Genomic DNA, 27,079 nt, shown 5'->3' with positions numbered 1-27,079 from the left:
GCAAGTTAAGGACGAGCAATGAAAAGGAAAATTATGACACGACGTTTCCAATGTTTCAGTCCTCAGCTTCACAAGGGAATTGGGTTCTTGAGTGGCCAGAATTCTATTACTAGAGATGTTGGCAAGTCTTTGGATTTGAGTTCCAAGTCTGAGCCCGAACCTTTGGTACCAAGTCCCAAGTCCCAAGTCTCTATTAAAAACAGGCTTTTTTAGTTGAGTCTGAGTCTTTGAAAAAACAACAACACACAAAACAACAGAGTCGAGTCTGAGTTGAGTCACAGGTACAACTGACGTCCAACTTGAGAGCAAGTCCTGCAACTTCGGTCCCCGTCCCTGTCTATGACTTCCGTGTGCTAAGGTAAAGGTAAAGGTTCCCCTTGACCTTTAGTCCAGTCATGTCTGATTCTAGGGCGCAGTGCTCATCCCCGTCTCCAAGCCGTAGAGCCAGCGTTTATTCATAGACAGTTTCCATGGCCAGCACGAATTGACATGGAACGCCGTGACCTTCCCACCGAGGTGGTACCTATTTATCTACTCGCAGTTTTACATGCTTTCGAACTGCTAGGTTGGCAGGAGCTGGGACAAGCGACGGGAGCTCACTCCGTTGCATGGATTCGATCTTACGATCTTGCTGGTCTTCTGACCTTGCAGCACAGAGGTTTCTGCGGCTTAACCCGCAGCGCCACCACAACCCTGTGTGCTGGCTTGAGTCAAAACACAAAAAAGCACTGTTACAGATTTCTGCAGGTTCAGAAGCTGATGCCTGTATTTCTCATCACTTGCCCAATCCCACAACTGGCACACCCTGAGAAATTGAAGCCTTAACTAGTGATAACGTGTCACAGCTATGTATGTTGTTTGATTCTCACTGCTGTGGGCATGCAATGGGATTCTGGGGATGTGTAATTTTAGTTGATTGAGGGTAATCTCTAAAAGGTTGTGGCAAAAAGAGAGCAAGCTGCCTCTTAGAAGGTAAAATGATTTGCCCGCTTGTCCCAGTATATTAATTTAGACTGGCAAAGGTTCGCCATGTCTGAGGCAGAGACATCTCCCTCTACCTGATCTTTTTTAACTAGAGAAGCCAGGTATTTGAACCCAGGACCTTCAGTGTCCGAAACAGGTGTGGTATTCCTGTGCCACGCGTCTTCCTTTTTCAACTGCCAGCATGCGTTGTGCTTAACTGGTCCATCTCTTCCTTCAGCCCAGTATTGCCTTGTCTAGCTGTCACTAATTGCCAAGGTTTTAGAGAGATGCACCTTCCCGTCATGGGCTACCTGACCCTTCCAATGGAAGATGGAGAGGATTCCACCTGGGGAACTTCTTGCTGCAGTTTTTCCTTGAACCTTCTCTTAGGGTGCCATTTTTAGCCCTTTTCTGAAATTCTTTCTTTCTTTTTTTCATACCTCACATTCTCTTTCTTGGCATCAGTCAGTTGAATTCCGATTTCATTGTTGATTAAAAAGCGTGATCCCCCTGCTCCTTCCCCCTGCCTCGAATTCATGCCCCCTTTCCTCTTGCTCATTTAATGTGATTAAAGGCTGCAGTTGGGGAATGGGGGGTGGGGGGAGAGGCACCTCTTGATTATTACATATAGTTTCCCAGCACATACACACAAAGCCTTTAATTGATGTCAAACCCTTATGCAGATAATTGATTCTGTGACTAAAATATAGAGAGTAAACTTGGAGGGAAAAGGGGGAGTCAAGGGCAATTTATTCAACTCCAGGCATGTGACTCACTTGGAAGATGTGGACTGAATCAGAGTTTATCTGGAGCTGGTAATTCGGAAGGACAAAATTGGATTTTGGGAGGAAAGGGGTGTCGGGGAACGAATTTCTTTCAGAATCTTCTCTGGAGACCTCAAGGGTGTAGTGCCTCCCACCCATATTTCTACCCACCTTGAACAGAAGCCCAGCATGTTTATACCCATTTCCATGCAAGCAAACAGTACTGAAGCTGGCTGGATAGCTCAGTGAGTTGGGTGCCTGGCTGCAGAGATTGATTCACCAATGGGCCCCCAGGGAGGATCGCTGGCCGGTGTGCCCTTGGGCAAGCGGCACCATGCCAGGATGCCCCCCTGGAAGAAGGGAATGAGAAATCCTCTTTCTCAGAGCTCGACAAGTTACAGTTGAGTGATGAGTAGCGTAGTGGATAAGGAATAGTTGCAAAAGTTAGAAGAAAATTAATATAAAAAGTAATAATACGAAGTCACTTTTAAGGTGTAAGGAGCAATATTTCCTAGTTAGTTCCAAGTTGTTTTTAAAGGTCATTCTATGGGATTTTTGAAGGTATTATGATAGATTTCCTCCCCCCCCCCCCAAGGTTTTATGCCACTTTTATACCAATCCTAGGTGCAAAGGGAAGCAGTCCTTGTTTTTTGGTAAACATTTGCTCTGTTTGTTCTTAAGTGCCATCAATTCACTTCCGCTCTGCAGAACCCACTGGGGCTGCACGGCCGCTGAAATTCAGCAGCTGTTGCAGTGGATCTCTAGAGCATGGGGAAAAATGCTTTTTGGGACATGTCAAACATGGCCTTGCTGGCTGGGTATCCTAGTAGTTCTGGGATTCTTATCCCAAAAGGTAATTTTTTTCTAAGCTCCATGGCTTAAGAAAAGAAAAGAAAAAGAAAAAGGGAAATTGTTTGTGACTTTTGTCAGCCACCAAGGCCTTGGCTTAGGGATTATGGGTGTAGAAGTCCCAGAAGACTACATTTCCCAGCTTTGCACCCGGGTGCCCTCCTGTGCCGTAGAGCTCAGTAAGTGTACAGGGGAGAGTGCCTTCTTTCCTTTTGTCGCATTTAAGCCATTGCTCAGATGAACTCTTCTCCTATGACTTCACTGGGCATGTGATGGGGAGATGGATTCTCTTTGCGGTTTCTGCCCACCATGTACGGAATCCCTCAAATGAATGCCTGTATTGAGTGTGTTTGTTAAAAGAATGAAGGAAAACAAGGACAGGGTGACACAGGAAATGTTACAGATTAAATAGCAAATAGAGAAGCCAAAGCATAAGACAGAGGTCACCTATACCAGTCAGATGAGGAATGCAGATAAGACCAGTGATACATGAATAGCACGGTATATATAAATGCTAACACACATATGTCAACTTGAGACTTGTCAACTTGGGTATTAATCCATCTGTATTCTTTTTTTTTCTGAAGAATAAATAATTAAATAATAAGAAGTCCCTTTGTCCTGGGTGTTCTCTTTTTCTCCCACCTTGTAGGTCACTGGAGTTGGCCTACCAAGGTGTTCAAAGGGTTAATTTTTGCAACACTTGTACAGCCTGGCTGTGAAAGAACCTAATGCAGAATCTAAACTGCACACGGCTCTTCCTTCTGATTAGGTGGGTGGGAGTTCGATTCCCTGCTGTGTCTCCTGGAAGAAGAACCAGCCTGTGTAGCCTTGGGCAAGCTGCATTTTTTTTCTGAGTGCCCCTAGAAAAAAGGAATGGTGAACCGTTTCTGAGTACTTTTGTTCCTAGAAAACCCTGGACAGAATTGCCATATTGCGTGTTTTCATTGACCGGGCAGCATGTAGCTGTTATTATTGGAACAAATTTCATCTTCTAACAACCAGCCATCTGTAATGTAAAATCTAGCCTTAAATTCAGAAGCAAATTGGCAGCCTGTACCACTTAGCGATAGACAGATGAAATAAACTTTATTATGGCCAATAACCAATATCCAAAATACAAATAAACCATAAATACATAAAATATATCATTCCAAGGACCTGAATTACTACCCCCTCTAAAAACACAAAAATAATTGCAGTACCTATGTCTCACCCCCTCTTAGAACACTTGCTGTTGTTAACTAAAACTAATTATAAAAAGCATTTCCTTCACAAATCTTGGCTGTAACTGCACAGAAATTTAGAGTATCACCTTATTTAAGCTGGTGCCCTCCAAATCATCTCACCACTACAGGGCAAGGGACCCAGATATACCACCCTTGTTCCATCCCCAGGCTCATCTCTTTTATGCGTGATATTCCCGATAGAAACAAATGCGTGTCATCCATTCTTATAGGAAGCAAGAAAGTGAGTTCACAAGGAGCATCAGTAGAGGACCTACATTTTTGGGGCCCCGAAACTTGAACTGTTATGGGGCCCCTTGCAACCAGCAATGAGGTCTGGGTCACCCCTGTTACCTTCTTCAACAAGGCTGTTCCACAACAGATCACCACAATTGTTTTTAAAAAGTGTACGACTACATCTCAGATTATGATTAACGTTGCTGTACTAGATTATCTCACATGTTAAAGTCACTGGTGTCAATAAAAATTTCATTATGGTTAACCTACATTCTAGTTTAATATTCTTTTAATTTTTATTTTAACTATTATTTTGCAGTGAATCACACTGTATAGTTTTTTTTAAAAAAAACTCTTCTCATATAGTAGACTCAACATTTTAAAGCAATGTGGCCTAAAGTAATTTCTGAGGCCCCTCCGGGGTTAAGGCCCCTTAAGTTTAATTACCTTCATATCAGATCTGCCCTTGCATGTGACATGCAATGCAAAAAGGGACACAATCTTTAGGAGGTCTTTCTAGTGGCCCGAGCCTTCCTGACCTTATTCTCCTGCTCCCACTGTAACTTGCACTGCTGCTGAACCAAGAATTCAAATTCCAAGCACAAATTTTTTTTATGGTGATGGAAATCAGATGGCAAGCTAAAAAGAATTAACCACAGAGAAGAAAAATGCCACTCTGGCCTCCTGCTGGTGGCCTTTCCTGCAGCAGTGGCCTGGGCCACCCATTTCCAGAGAGTAGGCAGAGCTGGAATGACAGAAGGTCTGAGATAGCTTCCCAGTTCTTAGATGTGCTCTTACCGGAGGCTTCAGTTCATAGTATGAATCCATTGATTCTTTGACCATGAGTTGCCTTCTTCTTTTGTAACAGCCAGTCCTTCGAATACGCACACCCTCCGATCACTTTGTTTGCAAGGGCAGACACCTGGGGTATGGCAGCAAACCTTAATGAGTCATTAATTAAGTGTTTTGTCAGGGAATATGAGGAAGAAACTGAGAGAGAGAAAGGTCCTTTTTGCTGGGTGAGTATCATGTTGGTTTCAAATACAACCTTTTGAAAAGCACTACATACAGGGTTGGAATCACCCAGGTGCTTTTAACAAAGGAACAAAAAAACAGACCACTGTTTCTGATATTCAAGCTCCTGCTTGAGTCTGCTAAGAGCCTTTCATTCCACTCCTGGCATGCAACAATCAAATATTAAGCAGGCAGGTTCCTTGTAGGAAGGCTGAAAGCTAGCAGCTGTGGAAAAATAGTATTAGAGATGGTCCGAAACAATTTTGAGCGAAAAGGAGACATTCCAAATGGTATCCTCTTCTGTGTTGGTGCTGGTCATTATCATCCCCATCACTGTTTTCATCATAACATCATCATCACCACCACCATCATATGGCTCACCATTGCAAGCCATTCCTTGTGCCCTTAAACCTGCTATATAAATCCTAATTTGTTCTGCCTAAGATTTTGACTTCACTTGATCAGAGAAGAGCTTCAAAGACAGAGGCAATGTACCTTCTCCAAAAGGAAGCCATCAAAGAGGTGACTCTGTGTGAGGTTTCTGTGGAGGAAAAATCTCAGGAGACAGTGTGGTCCCCTCTTTAGGTATGGAGGATATATTCTAGCCTGTCTGTTTGGACTCAGGTAGCAGTTCCCCTGACTCATCTGCAGCCCTGTATCCAGGAAAGACAGGAGGCATTTCAAACATCTAAGAGTGAAGCTTTCATAGTAATACTGTAAATCAGATCTGTAAATCTGTAAACTTCTTCCATGTATCTCTCTATAGACTAAGTCTGGCTCTCCAGAAGTTGTTGGAATGCAACTTCCATAGGCAACTGGACTGATGGAAGTTGTAGTCCAACAGCATCTGGAGAGATTCATTCCATCCGATTCTGATACAGAACTTCAGTCACCCTCTAGGCCAGTGAACCTATACCTTGACAATACTGGTTCCTAAACTAGGGGTATGCCACCGTGAGGGAATATAAAGATACATGGGGTGATGGTGGTGGTAGTAGAGAGCCATTTTCATAAAATGGCTTAAACAACTTTTTGTGACAGATATCTTTCCTAGGATTCTTCAGAAAAAAGTATTTGTGCTTATTAAGATCTTTGACTGACTTTGGATTTTAAATTACAAATTGAATTGTTGTTGCCATAAAATAGGAGTTGGATGGTGGCAAAGGCTTGGGCCCCGGATACCTGAAGGACTGCCTCCTTCCATATGAGCCTACCCGGCAGTTAAGATCTAGCCAGGGAACCCTTTTGAAAGAGCCGTCCCTCAAGGAGGTAAGAGGGACGGCTTGTAGACAAAGGGCCTTTTTGGCAGCTGCCCCCAGACTATGGAATGCCCTCCCAACTGAGATTTGTCTGTCACTGACGCTGATGACATTTCGGCGCCAGGTCAAAACCTTCCTGTTCCAGAAGGCTTTTAATTGAAATAATATTAGCTGTGGGTCCGATGGCAATTTTTTATATATTTTAATTGTATTGTAATTGTTATGAATTTTTATTGTGTTTTAAATGTTGTAAGCCACCCAGAGACCTTTGGGTAGTGTGGGCGGCATATTAACTAACTAACTAACTAACTAACTAACTAACTAACTAACTAACTAACTAACTAACTAACTAACTAACTAACTAACTAACTAACTAACTAACTAACTAACTAACTAAATAAATAAATAAATAAATAAATAAATAAATAAATAAATAAATAAATAAATAAATAAATAAGGAAAGCCAATGAGGTGGGAGATTTTCTTAAAAAGGGAGGCACAACTCTGGAAAATGTGGAAATCACTTCTTTAGAAGTTGCGATCCAGGCCCCTAGGGAGCTCTCTGTGGTTCTGAAACTTGGCTGTTTGATTTGCAGCTTGACACTCTTCATTTGAAAAGCTGCACCACCAATTTCAGCGTATGGTAAGATGGGTCCCGATGACTGCTCTTGTGCCCCAGATATTCTAAATGGAGAGCGAGCTACATCTAGCTGGAATCGGTTATAAGCAGTTTCCTCAGAGATCTTATAGCTCCCTCTAGTTGTCACTTCAGATCCAGGACGGTAAAAAGTCAGTGGTCACTGGAGTGGTTTACTTGCTCTGCGTTTTCCAACGTCACATCAAAGCAGTTGTCTCTAGGAACCTGGAAACAACTGGAGCAGGCCTGCTGGATTTCCATAGAATAAGCAGGTTGCTGTTGTTAGGCTCCTTTTGGATCAGAGTATTGCCTTCTCTCACTTCATATCACTGTAGCAGAAAAGATGGCACACTGTAATTAGATGCTGGATCTGATTCTCAAATGGAAATATGTACCACACACAATGGTTTCATTTCAAGAAGGAATAACTACAGTATGTTCTTTTCAAATGGAAAAAGACTGCCTTTCATCTGAACCTAAGGGAATAGGAAAGACTGCTCATTCAAGAGCTGTGGGTGAAATCCAATTGTTAGTCTCAACTACGGTAGACTGATTTTATCAGCAGTTGAGTTAACAAGGCCCATTTATCCAGTGGGTCTACTAGAACTGAAACAAATAATTGAATTTAGTTGGTGTGGGCATAGGCTCTTGATTATGGTTATGAACTGAATGGGTCAGCATGCAGGACACTGGAAGCTACCCATGCCCAAATCTGTTTACCCACTCATCTCTCCTTCCAATCTGTCAAAACTATTTGTTAAAATTTCTAGTGCGGTGGGGGCATTATTCTGCTGCAGCAAGAGCAAAGAGTCTTGTGACATCCGAAAGGCTAACAAGTTTTATTTGGCATAAGTGTTCACAGACTGCAAAATACACCGATCACCACTGCTTAAGACCTGTTTTTATGATGCCATGAGACCCTTTGCTGTATTACTTAATCACTCTCCTGACCATAGAGTCTCCTTGACCCACCTCCGAGAAAAGAGATTTGAAAATTAAAGACAGATTAGAAACCATTGGAAATGCCAGTTCTGCAAACCAGTTGTACCGTTTAAGGCCATGTGGTGTGTGTAGCACAGGTTGGGCAGCTAACGTCATATGGTGCAGATGGCCGACAGTGTCCATAGTGGGTCACTGATGTTTTCATCATCGTGATCATCTTGCAACATGAATATATCTGTACCTTTTCCTCTGCCTGGCAACTTGGTCAAGCAAAAGATTGGTTTTCCCCCTACCTTAGCAGTCCTGCTACTCAGTTAGTAGTAGCTTTCTGCAAAGTGGACCATAGATTACCATTGGTCGTGGTTAGAATAATGATCACTGGCAGCTACTCCTTCAGCTGGAAGAGGGTGGAAAAGTACATGAGGCCTAAAGGTGAAAGGCAGAGATCTTAAGAGAAGGGACATAGCTCATTGGTAGACCACAGGCTTTGGATGCAGAAAGACATTGGTTCAGTCCCTGGCATCTCCAGATTGCTGACTAAAGTCCTAGAGAGCTGCTGCCATTGTGTTAACAATATGAATTTTCAAGGAAGTGCTTGTAATTGTCTAAGAATGTTGGCAAAATTGGCAGAACGTTTTTGGGGGGGGGTTAGAGAAGGAAAAGAAAGGAAAAGGATGGGATAAGGAGAAAAAGTACCACAATATTTTTCCCTTGTTTTTCTTTACCCCCCTCTAATTTTGCCAAAGTGGTGCCTTGCTTGACGACGTTAATTCATTTCAGCGAAATCGCTGTAGAGCGAAAACGTCGTCAAGTGAAATAAAAAAACCCATTGAAACCCATTGAAAACCATTGAATGTGTTCCAATGGGTGAAATACCTGCTCGTTCAGCGAAGATCCTCCATATGGCGGCCATTTTCTGGTGCCTGTAATGCGAGGAATCTGTCCCTAACACAGTGGGGAGCCATTTTTTACAGCTGGTGGCCATTTTGAAACCCGGCGATCAGCTGTTTGCTGATTGTCGTAAAGCAAAAAATTGGTTCCCGAAACAGGGAACTGATCGACGTTAAGCAAAATTCCCCCATCTAAACATTGTTTTGCAATCACAAAAGCGATTGCAAAAATTTCAACGCTAAGCGGATTCGTCGTCAAGCGGGGTAATCGTCCAGCGGGGCACCACTGTATGAGGCTAGGTGGATCAAGGATCTGATTTAGTACAACACTTGATGAAGTTAGTTTTTCAGATGGACTCCCTGAGACCCAGCCAGCATGACCATTTAACAAATGAATTCCTGGAGCACTGATCCTCAAAGGAATTTTTTTTCATGTTTTGAGAATAGGATAGTTTCCTGTTTTCCTGTGGGTAAATCTGTCTGTGTTTAGCCTTATCAAGAAAAAAAAGCCTCTAAGAAAGTTTCTGGCTATAGCATAGCCAACCTCACAGTGCAAAAATATTGCATTTTACATCTCTTTGCACGAACATTATTTCAAAATGTCTTTTTTTATTCAACTGTTATTCAGCAATATACAATACGGTTTATAAACAAATGTCTTACCTTGTTTCCAATCTTTTTTTTATTTAAAAATAAATATTATCGACAGTGAATATCCATTATGGTAAGATGTGCCTTTGTTTTAAAATCAATGTTTCCAAAAGAAATAATTTAATTTAAAAAGAAAGAGGATGGGGAAGGGCAGGGGAAAGGAAATAATAGCAATAATAATAATAATAAAAAGTCTAACCACAATAATCTACTAAAAATAGTGCTCTTCTTTAGAAGAACTTTGCCCTCCCCATGTCTTTACATTTCATCATAAAAGCAACTGCTCAACAGTTCGTGCAAAAGTAATTGTTGAAGGAAAGGTTTTCCAAAGGAGGAAAAAAAAAAACTGGGGAAAAAGAGAGAGAAATAAACGCTACCTTGTGTAGAATACGGCATTAATACCATAGACTCTGGAACTAGATGCATTATTTCAGGTGGCTGATCTTTGTGTAATGTCCCCAAAAATATGCTTTATCCCTCCCCCGTAGAATGTCATCATGCTTCTTTTCCAGTCTTTCTCTCTTCTGTCCATCTTAAAGATTCCACTGGTTGCCGAGGGTTGCTTTCTGTTCCTCCCTCCCCCCGACATTTTGTTTTAAATAGATTCCTTTCTGTTTGGCTGAGGATTTACTGGGTAAAAATGTCCATCAGTGATTTAATAATAAGTGTACAAGCTTATGTAACATTAACAGGAACGAACAGAGGATGGGATCTGTAGCATAAATAGGTTCTGTACCTGGAGGGGAAAAAAACAGAGAGAGAAGAGATTCAATTTTTGCAGCATTTCAGAAACCCTTGGCATATATGTAGCTTTTCAGGTTGCGGTTTGGTGTGGGGAGCCCTTGTTACACTTCAAATGAAAAAGCTTCTCCTTTCGAAGGTGTCAAATTCTACACTCTCTCCAGAAGCCCAAGCATAAACGTACAGGTATGAATCAGACTATAGGAAAGGGCCGCCCCTACCGTTAGGCAGAATGAGGACGCAGATGCTATGGGTAACAGAGGGACATCTCCACCCAGCCATCTGTCTCTCTTGGGGGAATGCATGTCCTAAGGCTGGTTGTGACCCTCTAAAGCTCTCCTTGAGTGTGGTGGAGGTTGCTGCGTTCTTAATGCTGTGGAATTAAAATACAACAGCAATACCGTTGAGCATTTGTAGGCTTAAGGGAGAGGAGGGCCACCATTTTGTCCTGCTCTGAGCAGAAAAATATCTTGGGAAAGGCCCGGCCAGGGATAAGGAGATGAGGATGTTACAGTCCAGCCTTTAAAGCAGAGGTGGAAACCTCATCTGACCCAGTGATGCTCCCATAGCTTTCCTGATGCTGGAAAATTGGCCCTCAGATAGAGAATCGCACCTCCCGCTCAAAAGCATCTATGTTGTACATTTCTTCATTTTAATTCTCTCTTTTTTTTTTTGACCTCAGATCCTTTTCTGAGTGGGGCAAAATAACCTGTTTCCGACTCTTTTTTTTAAAAAAATAGCACATGCATGCCTTGCGCTTGTCCAGAACAGAAAAGGAGTGCTCCTCAAACTGTCAATGGCTGTCCACCCATGTTTTAAAGTCAAAATTCTGTTGATGATCAATTTTGGGGAGGGGGTGAGGAAGAAAAAAATGGTGGGCATTTCATCCCAGCCCCTTTTCCTCAACAGCCAGTGGGTTGGATTGGGATTTCTCAGAAGGGCAAAGCAGACAAATAGGTTGCAGTCCTGGGCACGTGGCGCTCACAGGTGATCTGCCTCCTGGTAAGTGATCGGCGGATCAAAGCAGGCTTGGCACGCCCCATGTATATTTTCCCCCTCATCTGGACCAAGGGACAGGGGCGCCCAAGCAATTCGCTCACATTTTGGCATGCCAGTAATTGAAGCTGAAATATACACTTTAATCTTGAATATGGTTTTTTGACAGGTGATGGATATCACCAATCCATTACTGTAGAAGAAAATGAAAGACACCGTGGCTTTGTTCCAGCTTTCCTGGATCAATAGGATGAGGACCAATTTTGCTTTTGGCCATAAGCAGCAAGATTCACCTTGACACTTTCCTTGCCCGCCATGGACACAGGACAAGAAAATACATTTTCCGTCTGCAATATACTGTACACACCCTACCGTAAAGGAAAATGATATCATTCGGGTGGAAGAAACACGCAAGTTAGACTGGGAAGACAATTTCATGGTATGGTATTCGGTAAACACTGGATAATAAAACACAATTCTTCCATGTTTATTTTAGGGCTTCTGCCCCCTTTTTGTCCACCTTTCCTGAGTTCTTCCCATTTGCCCCTTCCCTCTGTGACATCAGGACATTTTAGCCAATCACTGCAAGACGCCATCCTCATCTCCCCTGCCGCAAAATCTCCGACTGCATCTCCATCACAGGCCTTGTATCTCAGCGGCACACAATTATGTAAACACAAATTCATCTTAGGGATGCCTTCAATTCATTTTCTTGCTTGGACGCCTGTTATCTACACCAGTGGTCCTCCAGATGTTCTTGGACTACAACTCCCAGAAGCCTTCACCACCACCTTTGCTGGCCAGGATTTCTGGGAGTTGAAGTCCAAGAACATCTGGAGGTCCAAGGTTGGGGACCACTGCTCTACACACAGCGTTGCCTTTAGAAGCAGCAGGTGAGTACTGGAGACCCAACATTTTCTGAACATTAACTAAGCTTTGACACATTCTTCCTATGGAGGTTTATTAGATTCCTTCCTTTATCCTGCTAAAAGTGCCGTCGGACCTCAAAGATGTGCCTGCTGTAGGAATAAGCCCTTTCTGCTAGCAGAACCCTCTCAGAGATCTGCCAGAAAGGCAATCCAGTGGCACAAGCACTGCGCTGGCTCAGATCTGCTGGCAGAAGAGCCAAAAGGAAGGTAGGGCAGAAGCGCAGTGACAGAATTGCTGTGCTACACCATCTCCAAACCTCCTCCAGTCCAAGGAAACTGCCAGGATGCTGGTGGAAAAGTCAAGGTGAGGTGAGGGTTGTTATGTGTATAGATGGGCATGAAGCAAACATGAAGCAAAAACCACCATGAATTGGGCCATTTTGTCATTAATTTTGAGATGCTTCGGGAGAACACGCTTGCCCAAAATGAGACGAAATGATGAACTATTGTTGGCTTTGGGGATTGATATGGGGGCTAGAACTCGAATGCCCCAAATCCAATCTTTGCCAAACTTGGACAGACTCTTGGGATGACTCTCCTCTACACCCCCTACAAAATTGGCAAAGACTGGATTTGGGAAGTCTGACTTATAGCCCCTGCAAAGCAGGTCCCCTGAGGAAACTGCTCTTTAGCCAGCTGGTAAACAGCACTTTCCTGGGGGAAACCTACTTTAGAAGGCTATAATTTGGACGTCTCAAATCCAATCCTCTCCAACCTTGGCAGGGATATGGAGAAGAGTCAGCTGAAGGTTTGCTGCATGTTTGCCATCTCTGACTCATGCAGGGGCTGTTTTACCATCCCCAGAAATCCCAAATTTCACAAATCATGAAACTGTTTTGTTGGAAAAGTTGTGAAAGTTCCTGATCTGTGAATAGCGGTGGACCATGAACCATCACAAACCACTGCTTTCCTCATTCATGCCCAACTTTAATTGTGAATAATTTTTAACACCTCAAATCCAGGGCCGAGGTCGGTTTGGATTCATCACACTTTCAGTGGGCCTGGTGTCAGTATCAATTAATGTCAATCTTTTGTCTGGTCCAGCAGCACTTTTGTGGAGCTGGCACCTGCACTTTAAGAGTATTAAGCGGATGGCCTGGGAACAACATCTGCCAGAGAAGTGATGCATCTACTGTTTGCTTGAAAAATGTTTCTTCTTTGGGGTGCACCTATAAGATGGCAAGGGAAATGCTTATATGCTTTCCTTCCAGGCATACAGTTCTTAAAAAAAAAAAGCCTGACTCACAAATATTCCTGACTCCAGCTGACCAAACACAAAACAAAAGCAAGCTAAACTGAAGACGATGGAGTACGGAACGCAAGGTGTTTTATCATTCCAAGGAGCTCTGTCTATAATAACGTGCTAGCTGTAATCATCTAGTTTGACACTCAGAAGAAGATAAATGTACAGTAAGATGAAAACTGACATGAGAGTGGATGGTCACCAATGATATCTTGGAGATTCTGGGAGTTACTGTCCAAGAAAGCAAATTTTCCAAACCTCTGACCATAGTCGGTATTTGTGGATTTTACACAGAACCACTGAACTGAGCCAGGATAAGGCTATCAGCTGATGAACTCTTCCCTAAGGAGCATTTTTAGAAATATTCACCTGCAATTAATACAAATTCTGGCTCTCCTAATTTTTTTTAGGACTGAGAAAACTAGCAAAATCAGCAGGTTCTCTCTCTCTCTCTCTCTCTCTCTCTCTCCATTTTTATTAATAAAAACACTCCGTAAATCTATAACACTCACCCCCTGCCAAACCTGCAGCCTTGCTATGAGATTTCAATGCAATCCGATTTGAAAAGCCCCGAAGAGGTTTCTGAGCATCCAATTGGCAGGGATATAGCAGCCTCCTTTGTTTGGGGACATTTTTTTTAATTAAATACCGGTACATTAGCCAATGCGATGCCCCTGGGCTACTTCTGTTAGCCCTGAAGACTAATCCATTTAGCTCAGTGGGTTGGAATCTTAAAGGAAAGGGCCGTGTACCTAAAATTTCAGTTTAGATCCAGAGTGAGAAACATATAGCCGATCAGATCTTCTGGACAGTCACTCCTAGTGTTTTGTCTCTTTCACTATGCTGGTGAGGAATGATCTATAAGTACTCAACTATCCAACAAACAGCAACAGAGCATGGACAGAGTTCCTAGTCCAGTCCTCTGAAGATGCTGGCCACAGAGACTGGCGAAATGTCAGGAAGAACAACCGTCAGGACATGGCCAAAGAACCCGAAAAACCCACAACAACAATCACAAAGCTCTTGCACCTCTTAGATTGAACAACTGGGCAGTGTGGGAAAGATCTGCAGTGAAATGAATGGGAACAATTAGCTGGCTGGAATCTAAACTCACGCGAAGGTGACTTCAAAGATTCTGAAAATGTCAAGGCTATTACGAAGAAGACTCAAGCTGAGCCTGGTCAGACGTCAGAACTTCCCTGGCTGAATGGACTGCCAGCTGGTCATAAAAGCCATTAATTAGGGATAAGTCTCTTCTGGAAAGCTGATCAAACCTGAGGATAGCCAGAAAACGTTACATCCTATACTCAGCATGTAGACACCAATCAGTGACCATAACTCGGATACCCGGCAGATCAGCCCTCTGAGAAAACGCTGCATTTCTGGTGGCATGAAGCTCAAGTTGATGGGATGCCTGCAGTGCAATGCAATGCAATTCACACAAACATATAGAGGGTCTTTAGAAATCCACATCAATCCAATTTGGTCTTTAGCAATGCAAAGCAACCGAAACTGAGTCTGGAAATGTTTCCTTTCGGATTCCAATTCTCATAGTGTTCTGGCTAGGAGATTTTGGCAAATATAATAACCTTTGAACTGCAGAGCTGGGAGGATCATTGAATCCAACCCTTCTCCAGGAGGCACAGTGCGGGATTGAACCCCCAACCTCTGGCTCCATCGCCAGAGACCTAAGTCACCGAGTTATCCTACAGTTCATTGTAGTTCAAATAAGTAACTTTTCCAAGCTCTGAGGTGGATTGGATTTAAATCAGATTGATTTAAAGGGGAAAAAATCTGATGTTTTTGGACAATTAACAAGATCATGTTTAAAAAATTAAATTGTGATTGAAATTGATTTTTAAAAAAGTCATTGATTTTATCTCCCCTGCTCTGAATCCATTGAAAGTTTGGAATCTACATTTGAGTAAACATTCATAGGAATATCCTATGCCACTGAAATCAATTAGACTTGTGCACTTCAATTTCCCTGGACAACATCTTCCATTAAGTACAACTGCCTTTTTAGTTACTTAAGGTATTGACTGGTCACTGTTTCAAGAGATTCTGCAAAATCATCATCATCATCATAATTTTGGAACTGCAAAGCTGGACGGGACCTATGGATCGCTGAGTCCAGGCACCATAGGGAATCGAACTCCCAACCTCTGGCTTCACAACCAGATACCTTATCTCCTGAACTGCTTTAAATAACCTTTATATGGACTTTAACAGGGCAAGCTTTTCTTGGTTTGTTAGTTACATTTATATCCTGCTATTTTGCTAGTAAGCTCAAGAATACAGTAGTTCCTCTCTACCCCAGTTTATTCCCACAGGAAATTTCTGAGGGAGGTTGGTTTGGCTAAGAGAAAGAGGCTGGCCAACGTTCCCCTCATGAATTTCGTAGCTCAGGAAGAACTTGGTATTTGAGCCTCGAGGTTTCGGTCCAACACTAGATACTAACTATGACATCACTTCGATTCTTCCTGGCCCCTCTACCAAGCTGCTCCTGCTGCTGCTCCTGCTGGGGAAGAACCATCGTTCAATGATAGTCCCAAGTTTAATGCCTGGGATCTCTAGAAAGGGCTGAGAAAGCCCTGTCTCTGGGGAACAGCAGCCAATCAGTGTCAACAACCCTGAGTTTGATGAACCAGTCACTTGACTCCATTGCATGGCCAGTCTCACCATCAGCATGAGATTGGCAAGAGGACAGGGCGCCTTATGGGTGGGGAGGAAACTTAGCCTATCTGTTCCACTTTTAAACCACAGGATCCTGACCCATGTTTCACAAGGAGTGGAGGCTGATTGTTCAGTCTGGACTTGACAGGAACTGCCCCAAGTGAGGAACGGGCTTATGGGGTGGGGTTCAGAACCTGGACAGCTCCTATAAAGTTCCAACTCGAAGCCAGAGCAGAGTCTTCCTCCCCCACCACCATGAATTCGAACTCACCAGGCTCTGGTCCTTGTAACCCAGCAAGAAAGAAGTACAGAAAGAACACGCAAGCAGGCTGAGCAATTTTCACATTTCTAGGACAGACTTCCTTCTCCCTGAAAACTCTGTTTTCACTGTTTTTTTCCCCCTTTGCTTCGTTCTTTCTATTCCACTCATTCGCTCTTCTGTCTCAAGCTTGGCTTCTTGCAGCAAAGCTTTCTTAAGCCCCCGTATTCTGACCACCTCTGCTCTTTCACCCCCACCCGACTCGCCTGTTCAAAAATCCCCGCAAGAGTCTATCCACTATCCTCCTGCTCCACCTGGCCTTTCTAAGGCTAGGATTACAGACCTTCCAGGCAAGAACTGTGTCACTTTGGCTGTGCGGAGCTTCAGTCAAACTGCTGGCACTTCTCTGAATGCTAGGTAGTAATAATAGAAACTGAAGTATTTTTGTGCATTTTAGTGCATGTCGCTGTTCTGAGTCAGACCATTTGTCTGGTTCAGATGAATCTTAAGCAGAAACCTTCCCCAGTGCCATAACCTCCTCTATTTTGAGCTGCAGTTTTTATTTTCATGTCTATTTGTCGACTGTATTAAAATGTTAGCGTTTTCACTGCGGTTTTCATGCCGAGCTTATGCAAAGGAAACACTCAGGGAATAGGTAACTGGGAAAAAGCAACTCCCATTTGAGAGCCAGTGCACCGACTTTTACTCTGAAGGCCTGGATTCAAATCCCTGCTCACCAATGAGAAGGCACTGGGGGATGGTATTGGTAAAATCAGCAGTGTTGTCACTCAGCTTCCCATTAATAGATCCTTCTGGATGTCTTCTGGAGGTTTTCAGTGTTCGTTTTTGTTTTTACCACCCGGAACAATTGGATATCACCAGTAAATCTGGCCACCTTACTGTTAATTGCTAATGCCAGATCATTTATAAACAACTTTTAAGAAATCTTATTAAATCTTGCATTATGCCTTTATTCTTGTTTTCAGCTTATTTATCAATCAATCAATTCCTTTACTTCCTCACTCTGAAGTTTACTCAGGAGTCTTTGCTTGCAATTCTTACTATAAATTTGTATAGTCAGCATTCTTATCCCCCATCATGCACATCCCCCTTATATACTGAAGCTATAAAAGGAGGGTTCCGGGTGGAGGTGAATTTCAAACTCAGGATGACTCAGTTTGTATCCCGGTCTCTCAGTCACACATGCTTTGAAAAGCCAGGAGAGAGGAAGCAAGTTATCTCAAGCGGAGATTCAGGGAGGAAGGAAAACAGGTATATGAAACTGACTACTCTACAGCTATGCATGCACAATTCAAGGTACTCGTCATCTGCATAGCACTTTTCATATAATGCGTTATGGTTGTTCTCAGGCTCTGAAATTTTTTTCTAAAGGAAGCTAGGCTAGCCCCTGTTGTCCTTCTCCTTCTGGGGAGACACCTTTTTAAAATTCAGGACAGCTTTTGGTAATTGAATGATTGATAACCATTGGCCTTTTAGCAAAGGGGTATTAGACTTGTGGCAAGGGACGTGGTGGCACTGCGGGTTAAACCACAGAAGCCTCTGTGCTGCAAGGTCAGAAGAACAGCCATTGTAAGATCGAATCCACGCGACGGAGTGAGCTCCCATCGCTTGTCCAGCTCCTGGAAACCTAGCAGTTCGAAAGCATGTAAAAATGCGAGTAGATAATAGGTACCACCTTGGTGGGAAGGTAACGGCATTCTGTGTCTAGTCACGCTGGCCACATGACCATGGAAACTATGGACAAATGACTGGCTCTATGGCTTGGAAGCGGGGATGAGCACTGCACCCTAGAGTCGGACACGACTAGACTAAATGACAAGGGGAACCTTTACCTTTATGACTGACTGGCCATGGGAGGAGGAGGGGTGGGGAATCTGGGGTGCTAAACATGCCTAAAATAACAACTAAAATAACTAAATAACTAACTTCTATTTACTGTATTTTTCCGTGTATAAGATGCACCCATGTATAAGAGCCCCCCTTTCTAATCCAAAATTAAGAAATCTAAGTGGGGCTTAGCAAGTGCAGGGGGAAAGGGATCAAAGCACTGCAGGATCGCTTTGATCCCTGCTATCCCTCCACTTGTTTTTTCTCTCCTCAGCTTTCTTCCCTGTATAAGATGGCCCTCAATTTTTAGTCTAAAGATTTTAGACAAAAGTATAGTCTTATACATGGAAAAATATGGTAGTCTCTTTGGAGTCAAGTGTAGTACTCTTTCCATTCACCCAGGCTTTAAAGAGATCTTGATGGTGGCTGAACGTTCTATGTTCTATTGAGAGATGCTATTTCTGGTTAGATTGTCCACAAGGAAGAAACCTTCTGTGCTAGATCTCTGTTATTGTAGTTAAATGATTCTATTTCATTTTTTACATTTGATATTTCAGTCTTTGCTCCTGTGTGTTCCTCAGAGTCCTCTGTGATAGGCGGCCATATAAATCAAGCAAACAAAAAACAATTGGAAGACAAAGCAGAAGCAAAGCAAAATGTGCTGCTTATATACCACCATATAGCACTTAAAGCACTCTCTGGGTGATTTACAATTTAATTATGCAGACTACACATTGCTGTCCCCCCCCATGAGCTGGAAAGCTGATTGAACCTCAAGCCTAGTTTTGGCTGCAGTATTGCAGTTTAACCACCGCATGATTGGAACCCGGAACTCTGAATACAAAACCTGTGTTCTCCCATTGAGTTACATCTCCCCTTAAATACTGTGGTTTCCACTATTGGTTAGTTTTTATTCTGCATTCTTCTTCTTCACTTGCATCCCAACTGAAGTCCAGAAAATAGTCGCCCTAGAAAAACATCCTCCGACCCCCCCAACCCCAAAGATATAAAACACCCACCACCAAATTTTGCAATCATGATGGCGTTTTACTGCTGGGTTGCTATGAAAGTCAGTGTGAGCTGTCAGGGTCTGTCCATGTGGGGAAAAATAATGATCTGTGGCTAGCTACCTTTTTAAGTGTTTTGCTACATCCTTGCTAAGCTAACATTTGTCACGGAGGTAAGAACAGAGCTCTCAAAGAACACCTTGGGCTTGCTATCACAAATTATGATGTGAAGAACAGTCTCTCCCGCCCTGGCCAAGCAGAGAGATGCCTGTTTCAAAGAAAGGCCAAACGGGAAGGTGTCTGTGCACAGCCTGTGCTTCTTTGTTTGGAAGAAGGGACGTGGGGTGTCCAACCCACAGCTGCCTCAGCTGTAACTTTCAAACAACAACTCTAATGCAGCCTGCAGCTTTCCTGACTTGCATCTAAGAAAGACGTGCCTGGCAAAATTCATCCTGCCACTGACTTTCAGAATTTTAAGTTCCTCGTGCTAGGAAACAAGCCTGATGAAGTGATCTTGATCCATGAAAGCTCACATATTGAATGATGATTTTTAATTTTTTAGTGGTCTAATGTATTGCCTACTCTTACATTTGTGTTTTGTATTGGCTACATGGCTCCCCTTTATTTCAGCAGCTCACGACCAGCTGCAACTTTCCTCTTTACTCATATTCCCCTTCTACGACCAGTCATCTTACTCAAATGCTACTTGGTTGAAGCCACTTTTCTTCCCGGTTGTATCTTCTGTCCTCTGTTACTTCCCTTGTCTGCTGCCCTTACATGTCCTCCATCCATTTGTCAGATATAGACACATTGCCAGGCAGAGACATTTCTAGCTTCTCTGACATCACGGCAGCTCAGCCAATCACAGTGAGAGTCTTTAAAAAAAAACACAAAATGACTAATAACTACAGGTAGTTGGTTTCATCTAAAAAAATGGATGCAAAATTGAGAGGGAGACACTGGAAAACATTGATCTGAGAATTTGCTTTACCATATAAATGTGTCTTGTCCTACCTTTAAAAGTCTGTTCCACGCTAGAGTTGGAAGTGAATTTATGACAGAGTAGATGGGAAAGGGAAAACAGACAAGACATTTTCAGCTGTCTGTTGTACATCATGGGACTCAAGCTGTGGTATGGATTCTTCATTATGTTAGTACAAATGATGGTTTGAGGTGATGTCTGAATTAGTCATTGGTTACAGCTGCACATAATGTTAAACCATAGGTTAGTGTTATGAGGATGAGAACAAGTTTGTATAAATTATGATCAGGGAGGCTGGAGACCAAGCCTTATGAGGAATGAAAGAATTGGGCATGTTTAGCTTTGAGAAAAGAGGGCTGAGGGGTGATATGATAGCAATTTTCAAATATCTGAAAGGCTGTCATATAGAGGAGGGCAAGATGGGTCCTCAATCATCCCAGAGTGCAGGAAATGCAACAATGGGCTTAAATTAAAGGAAGCCAAATTTCAGTTTAATATCGGGAAAAACTTCCTAACTGTTAGAGCAGTACAACAGTGGAACCAATTAAATCAGGAGTTGGTGAGTGCTCCAAAAATGGAGGCATTAAAAAAACCCTTTAGTTAATCACTTGGCAGATATGCTTTGATTGTATTCCTGCATTGAGCAGGGGGTTGGACTTGATGGCCTTGTAAGCCCCTTCCAACTTCACTTTTCTATGATTCTATGTACCTCCAAACTTCTCCTTTTCTGATCCCAAACTCTTTTTTTAAATGTTGTGGCTGTGGGGTGTTCATACTAATTTCTATCCAGTTTTGACTAACTGCAGCTTAATATCACAATTCAGCACGGTTAGTCTTGACCATGGTTTACTGGTTTGCTAAAACCATAGTTTATAAAGCTGACTTATTTTGACAAGCCACAGTTTAGGGTTCATACATAATGTTGCACTGTCCTGTTGTAAAACAATGGAAGCAGAACCTCTTCATGGTGAGGACTTTCAGGGCTTGTCCTTTTAATGCTAAACCATGGGTTAGAGTTATATGTAAATGCAACATTTTTTACAACTTTGTCACATCTTCATAAACTTCCAAACTGTGCAGTATTGCTTTTTTTTTTAAATACATAAACGGTCAATTTTCAAAAATCTAGAGGACGAACTTGTGGAATTTGCTTTTGCATTCCATATTTTCTATCTGGTACTTGAACAGTTATTGAATGTCAGCCAAGAAAATCAGTGGAGCTCTTTTATGATTCTCTTGATAGTTCAGATTAAATTCCCATATAAGATAAAAGCAAAATGATTAGAATGTTTTGAACTTTCTTGGACTTGTGGTGTTTACATTTCATTCTTTAATTTTCTGCCTTGGCTTTACATTATAATGCAGCTTTATAAATCTTAGCTTTCTGTCAAAGTAACTAAAATCCTCTAGCAGTAAGCTGCAATGAGAATAGGCCCATTGAATCAATGGGATTCATGGAGAAGTGGCCTTAATGCTGATTCAATAGGCCTACTCTCATTTCAGTTCACTACTGGACTTTCTTGTCTGTTTCTGCTTAGCAACAATCACCTGAATCTACTTACAAAGTTGCTGAGGTCTTGCATGAAGCTTTGTAAACCGAGATCATACAAAGCTGATTTTGATTTTTAGCCCAGGTTTCACATGGTGATCTCCTTTGATTTATTCCAACAAGCTCACATTTTAGAGATCTTCACACCAGCAACAGTGGTGGAGGACATTTAAGTTAATAAATATCAATTGTCAATATTCTGTTGCCTTTTACTGTGGATAAAAGGGACGTAGTTGAAGCAGTCAAAGGCAACTGATGACATGTGACTGTGATTGTGCACACAAACAGGCATGCGACTGAAACATGACGGATGCCTCACTGGTTAGCTACTGTTGCTTCCATGACTTCGCTTTCTTGTGTTGTGGGAAGCAACAGGATATTTGGTGAACATGACCAAAGTTGTACACAACTGGCAAGATGAAAGCAAGTACATAGGTAATGACTCAGTCACTTAAAAATGGGTATTACCCTAATTTGGGGGCTTGGGGGGAAATCACACCTTGTTTCTCATCAAAACAAGCTGTCTTCACACAGCGATGCCACCTACAGTGGTGCCTCGCTAGACAATGATAATCCATTCCACTGAAATTGCTGTTTAGCGAAATCACTGTCTAGCGAAAAGCATTTTCCCATTGGAATGCATTGAAACCTGTTTAATGCATTCCAATGGGGAAGAATCGTCATTGTCTAGTGAAAATCAGCCGTAGGAAAGCCGCTTTGCGAACTGCCGATCAGCTGTTTGCATCGCTGTCTTGCGAAGCTTAGGTCCTGAAAACACCCGTTTTGTGAGCGCGGAGTACGCTGTTAAAATCATCATCTAGCGAAAATCAGTTTGCGAAGCAGGGACCAAACATTGCCCAGCGAAATTCCCCCATAGGAATCACTGTTTTGCAAATTGCTATAGCGATCGCAAAAAGTCAATGTCTAGAGAAAAAACTGTCATGCGGCGTAACTGTCTAGCGAGGCACCACTGTACTGAGAATTCTGCATCTCTGACAAGAATTCTTGCCTCCAGTGTGAGAGAAGGACAACAAACACTTCCGTCTGTTGTACTTTCTCTAGTTTTCACAAAATGAGGCAGCACAAAACTGGCGCTTTCCTCCTAAGCAAGCAAGGGACAGGCAGATTGATAAAGAAGATACAAACAACCTATTTATGTCCCTACACTCATTAGCTCATGCAAGGTGGCAATATTTATCACATTACCCACTACTCCAGATTATCAAAAATGTGCAAGAGCAGTTTTGCAAATGTGGAAAATCTCTCTGAAGTTAGCAGAAAACTTCTCCGCATTTCGTGGAAAGCAAAAGAAATATCACATGGGCTAAAATCCTCTTAACTAGTTATGCTGGCATAGCACAAATGGCATAATTTTTGCAGGCAAATTGCCTCAAGTTAAGAAACCACCATAGATATTATCTGTTTATTGTAAGACTCAACTTGCAGCTGATAACATCTCTGGTGACTTCTTAACTTGGGCCAATATGCTTCCAGAGTCAAATACTATGCCAATTGTGCAGGTACTCAAGAAGATTTTGGCCATGATGTGGTTTGCCGCATGAGAATGAAACAAACCATAATTTACATTTTAATTTCTATCATTTTTTTTTCAACAGGGTCCTCAGTGCAGAGCTAAGAAAGGATTCTTTTTTTGGACTGAAATTCCCAGAACCCTTGGCTGGAGAATTCTGGAAACTGTAGCCCACAAGAACAATCATTTAAAAACTCTGATTCAAGAAGGCACATCTTGTGCAAGCCCAAACCACCCTCTAACCCATCCACTCTGATTTTTTTTTTGCCTCAATCATAAACACAATATGAAATGAACGTAGGCCAAATCAGGATTGTGCAAGTGGCATAACGAACCTTATAAGGTGGTGTGTGAAGAATTATTTCCAGTCTGTGGCCCCCTTTGAATGGACCTGGTCCTCCCGGGGGGGGGGGCATATGATCTCTGGTGTAATTTCTCAAACTTCTGCAAGGTTGCTGCCTTATATACCTTCATATTATAGTTGGGAATTGAAGCATATGCAGTTCCCACACACAGAGGGAATGCGCTATATCCCTCTATCATCTCTTTAATTTTCAGAACATGATTGTCTGAAGAGAGGGAGGTTTTTGTACCCAGGTCGCCTCTCTGTGGGAACTAGAATCTTGCTTTTTTTGGAGGGGGGGGGTTGTGTGGAAATAGTGGCTCACGTGGAGAAGCTCTTCATGTACAGAGGCCTTCAGACAATCATATATCCATAATTAAAGAAATGGCAGAGGAGAACTGTCAGATCTGTTTTGATTTGGATTCCCTGCAGGGAGTTGGACTTGATGACTTTATAAACTGCTTCGAATTCCATTATTCTGATTCTATGAGGCAAGGCTAGCTTGCTCCTCATAACGTGTATAGACTCTGCATACTTTGAAGCATGCCTGAAGAGGGCTGCTCACTCCCCGGCTCTCTGACAGGCTTAATAGTGTGGCACACTTGCTTTGCCCAAAGACATCCTCACAAGAAGCTATTCTGCTGAAGTGTTCCCATTCTCCGATGACAGCCAATTGCCTTCCAATTGGTAACAACCCCAAAGTAATGGTTGCGAAGGATTGTTGTGACAAATAACCCCATATTACTGACATGCCTGCTTTTACCAATGCAAAGCCCTAGTGGAGTTGTTTAATACAAACACAATTGCTCTGTCATTGCCTTGTTTGTAGCAGTACAATAGGACATAGTCGTTGTGAACTTCCCACTAGATGCACTCCTTAAATTAAAAAGCCATAATCAGTTCATCTTATTCCTAATGCAATGCAGACAGAGGCTCCCAAGTGAGAAAGAAGAACAAAATAGCCGCTTGCCAATGGATGCTTTGCATGTTTTTTCTGCCTCAAGTCCCATTATTCCAAACTTTCTGTGCCATAATTGTTTTTTTTAAAAAATACAGCCTTGTCATGCATAAAAACACCCCCTTCTCAATGAAGAATTGGAATCCTACACACATTTACCAGGAAGTATGTCCCATTGATTTCAAGGGGGTTACTTTTGTGTGGATATAAACAAAAACATCCTTCTTGGCTGGAATCCTATTGGGATTTTACTTCATGATAAGAGAGCTCAAGTAAGCTGTGTTGGCAAATTGCTAATAATTAATAGGGAGCTGGCTGTGAGCCTGCTCACAGGACCAGCATGCAACCAGGTGCATGGCTGGCACCTCATTAATTAACTGCAATTTGCTGCTATGACTCACATGGTTTTATTTATTTCCTAGTAACATCCTGATTGTATTCTGATCATTCAGGAAGCCCCAGGGCTTAGAGATTTACTTTTTAAGAGTATAATATTCCTATTCTTCATTAGAGTGTTTGAAAAGTAACTTGTTTTTGTTACTCATTGAAAAGGCAACACATCAGGTTACTATTTGCACCGCTACTCACTTTTAGGCTGCCTTCTGTTAATTTGGAAAGAAGCCAGCTCGCCTATTTTAGAATGGAGAGGAGAAAGGCACAACATTTGAAATACTGTTCCAAAACGTCTCTGAACGGGCAACCTCACAACCCATCACTGCTTTTGAAATTAACTAAACAGTGTTACTTGTCACACCAATTTTGTTCTTATTAATTTGACTGCCTTGGAAATATAACGGCATCATGATCGTCTTGCCCCAGAAAATAAATAGTTACAGGTAACAATGTTGCTCGCAACAGATTACTTTCAAGAGGTGGGAGAGCAATCTTCAACTAGATTAATCATGGTCCTTGTCCAAGTGCAGATTGTTTTACTTTGAATCAGCTCCAGTCTTGGCCAAACCTGGGATATGGAGAGGAGGAGGGCTTGCACTTCCTTTCTTTGCCCTACCTAGGAGTCAAGGGCTCTTCCTTGGCTGATTTCTTCCTACTGAGAAATATACCATTGTAAACCCTGTACAACAGTGGTCCCCAACCTTGGGCCTCCAGATGTTCTCAGAATACAACTCCCAGAAGCCTTCATCACCACCTCTGCTGGCCAGGATTTCTGGGAGTTGAAGTCCAAGAACATCTGGAGGCCCAAAGGCATTCTGCCTTCTCTAAAACATCTGGTCCTCTCAAGTGATCTGCATCTCTTTGACCTGGAAACAAGGCATCAGTCCTTCCAGGTTCTGAGTGCTGGCACTCATTGTTATGCAAAGCAGATATCACACCCTATCAGCTTTGTCTCCTGGACCAGACTAGATCATTCAAGATTTCTTCATCCTCATCCTTGAACCTCATTGAGAGACCCCAGTCCCAGAGCTTGGATAAGATACTTTTTCATATTGCAGCTTCCAGAATTGTCCAGACAATATGACTAGCAGACCTGCTGGCAGGCGGGTTGTAGCTCCAAAAATAGAACTTTTCTAACAATCTGTGCTAGAACCTATGAGATGGAAGAGAAGTCAGCAGAGGGTCTCCAAGAAAGCAATCAGATCACCCAAGATAACTACCCACAAGACACTGCAGCCATGACAGCATCAGTTTGGGAGGGCCCGTGTGGTCTCAGTCCACCACTCCTGGTCCAGGCTCCTAAAAATAATCCCTGGAGCTGAAAGGGGAGGAGTCCGAGCCCAAATGAAAAGGTATCAGCACCTTCTGTTGCTGACTTTTACTTGGTAGGGCAAGAGTGGGACCAACATATAGGCTAGAATGGGGCCCAGATGATGCACTAGCAATGGGCATCATCTGGACCCCAGTAAGGACAGTTATGGAGCTGTTTAGTTGATGCTTAGCAATTTCTGTTTCACCATCTCCTTCACTTGTTAGTTCAGCAGGACTCCTTGATTGGGCAGCTCTTCTGCTTTTTTATTGATTGATTGATTGATTGATTGATTGATTGATTGATTGATTGATTGATTGATTGATTGATTGATTGATTGATTGATTGATTGGTTGGTTGGTTGGTTGGTTGGTTGGTTGGTTGGTTGGTTGATTGATTGATTGATTGATTGATTGATTGATTGATTGATTCCTCGCTCTCTAATAATTCAAAGGAAAAGCAGTGGTAGGCAGGAAAAGTATAGCAGTGTCAGGGAGATGAGGGGTCTGGATGTCTCCACCGTAGAGAAAGGAAAGTGAACGTGGAGGTACACAATCTTAAAGGGACTGGGGAAATTTTACTTTGCCTGCCTCACTTAGATAAGGAGAACTTACAGATACTTAGCTCAGGTTAGTTTATCCATTTAGTCAACTCTGGTGATTTAGAATTTTTCCCAAGTAACTAGGATGGAAATTGATGTCATCTGCAAGAGAGCTGGTTCAGAAAAAAAAAGAAGACATTACCAATGTGTCACTAATGACTGTGAAAAATAAATAAAAGCAGGTGGGCTAGAACAGCTACTAACCCCTCTCTCCACCTAACAGCTTTCATGGATGTACTTGCAAGGCTGGTGGGGAGGGGGCAGCGATATTGCTAAGTGGAT

At 42.5% G+C, this 27,079-nt stretch overlaps 1 protein-coding gene across 1 annotated transcript in view; it reads right to left on the bottom strand.

The window, feature by feature from the left end:
• Positions 1 to 9,370: 9,370 nt before the first annotated feature.
• The window catches only part of VSTM2B (V-set and transmembrane domain containing 2B), a 51,178-nt gene continuing 33,469 nt past the window's right edge, over positions 9,371 to 27,079 (bottom strand). Inside the window, exon 5 of the mRNA XM_072980482.2 lies at positions 9,371 to 10,168. Within this exon, the coding sequence (XP_072836583.2) occupies positions 10,080 to 10,168 (89 nt within the window). The 3' untranslated portion in view covers positions 9,371 to 10,079. The remainder of the gene's footprint in view (positions 10,169 to 27,079) is intronic.

This window comes from Pogona vitticeps, chromosome 10 (assembly GCF_051106095.1).
Source record: "Pogona vitticeps strain Pit_001003342236 chromosome 10, PviZW2.1, whole genome shotgun sequence".
Taxonomy (NCBI): domain Eukaryota; kingdom Metazoa; phylum Chordata; class Lepidosauria; order Squamata; family Agamidae; genus Pogona; species Pogona vitticeps.
Note: the sequence above shows the minus strand (reverse complement) of the source record. Positions and strands in the feature narration are given on the sequence as shown.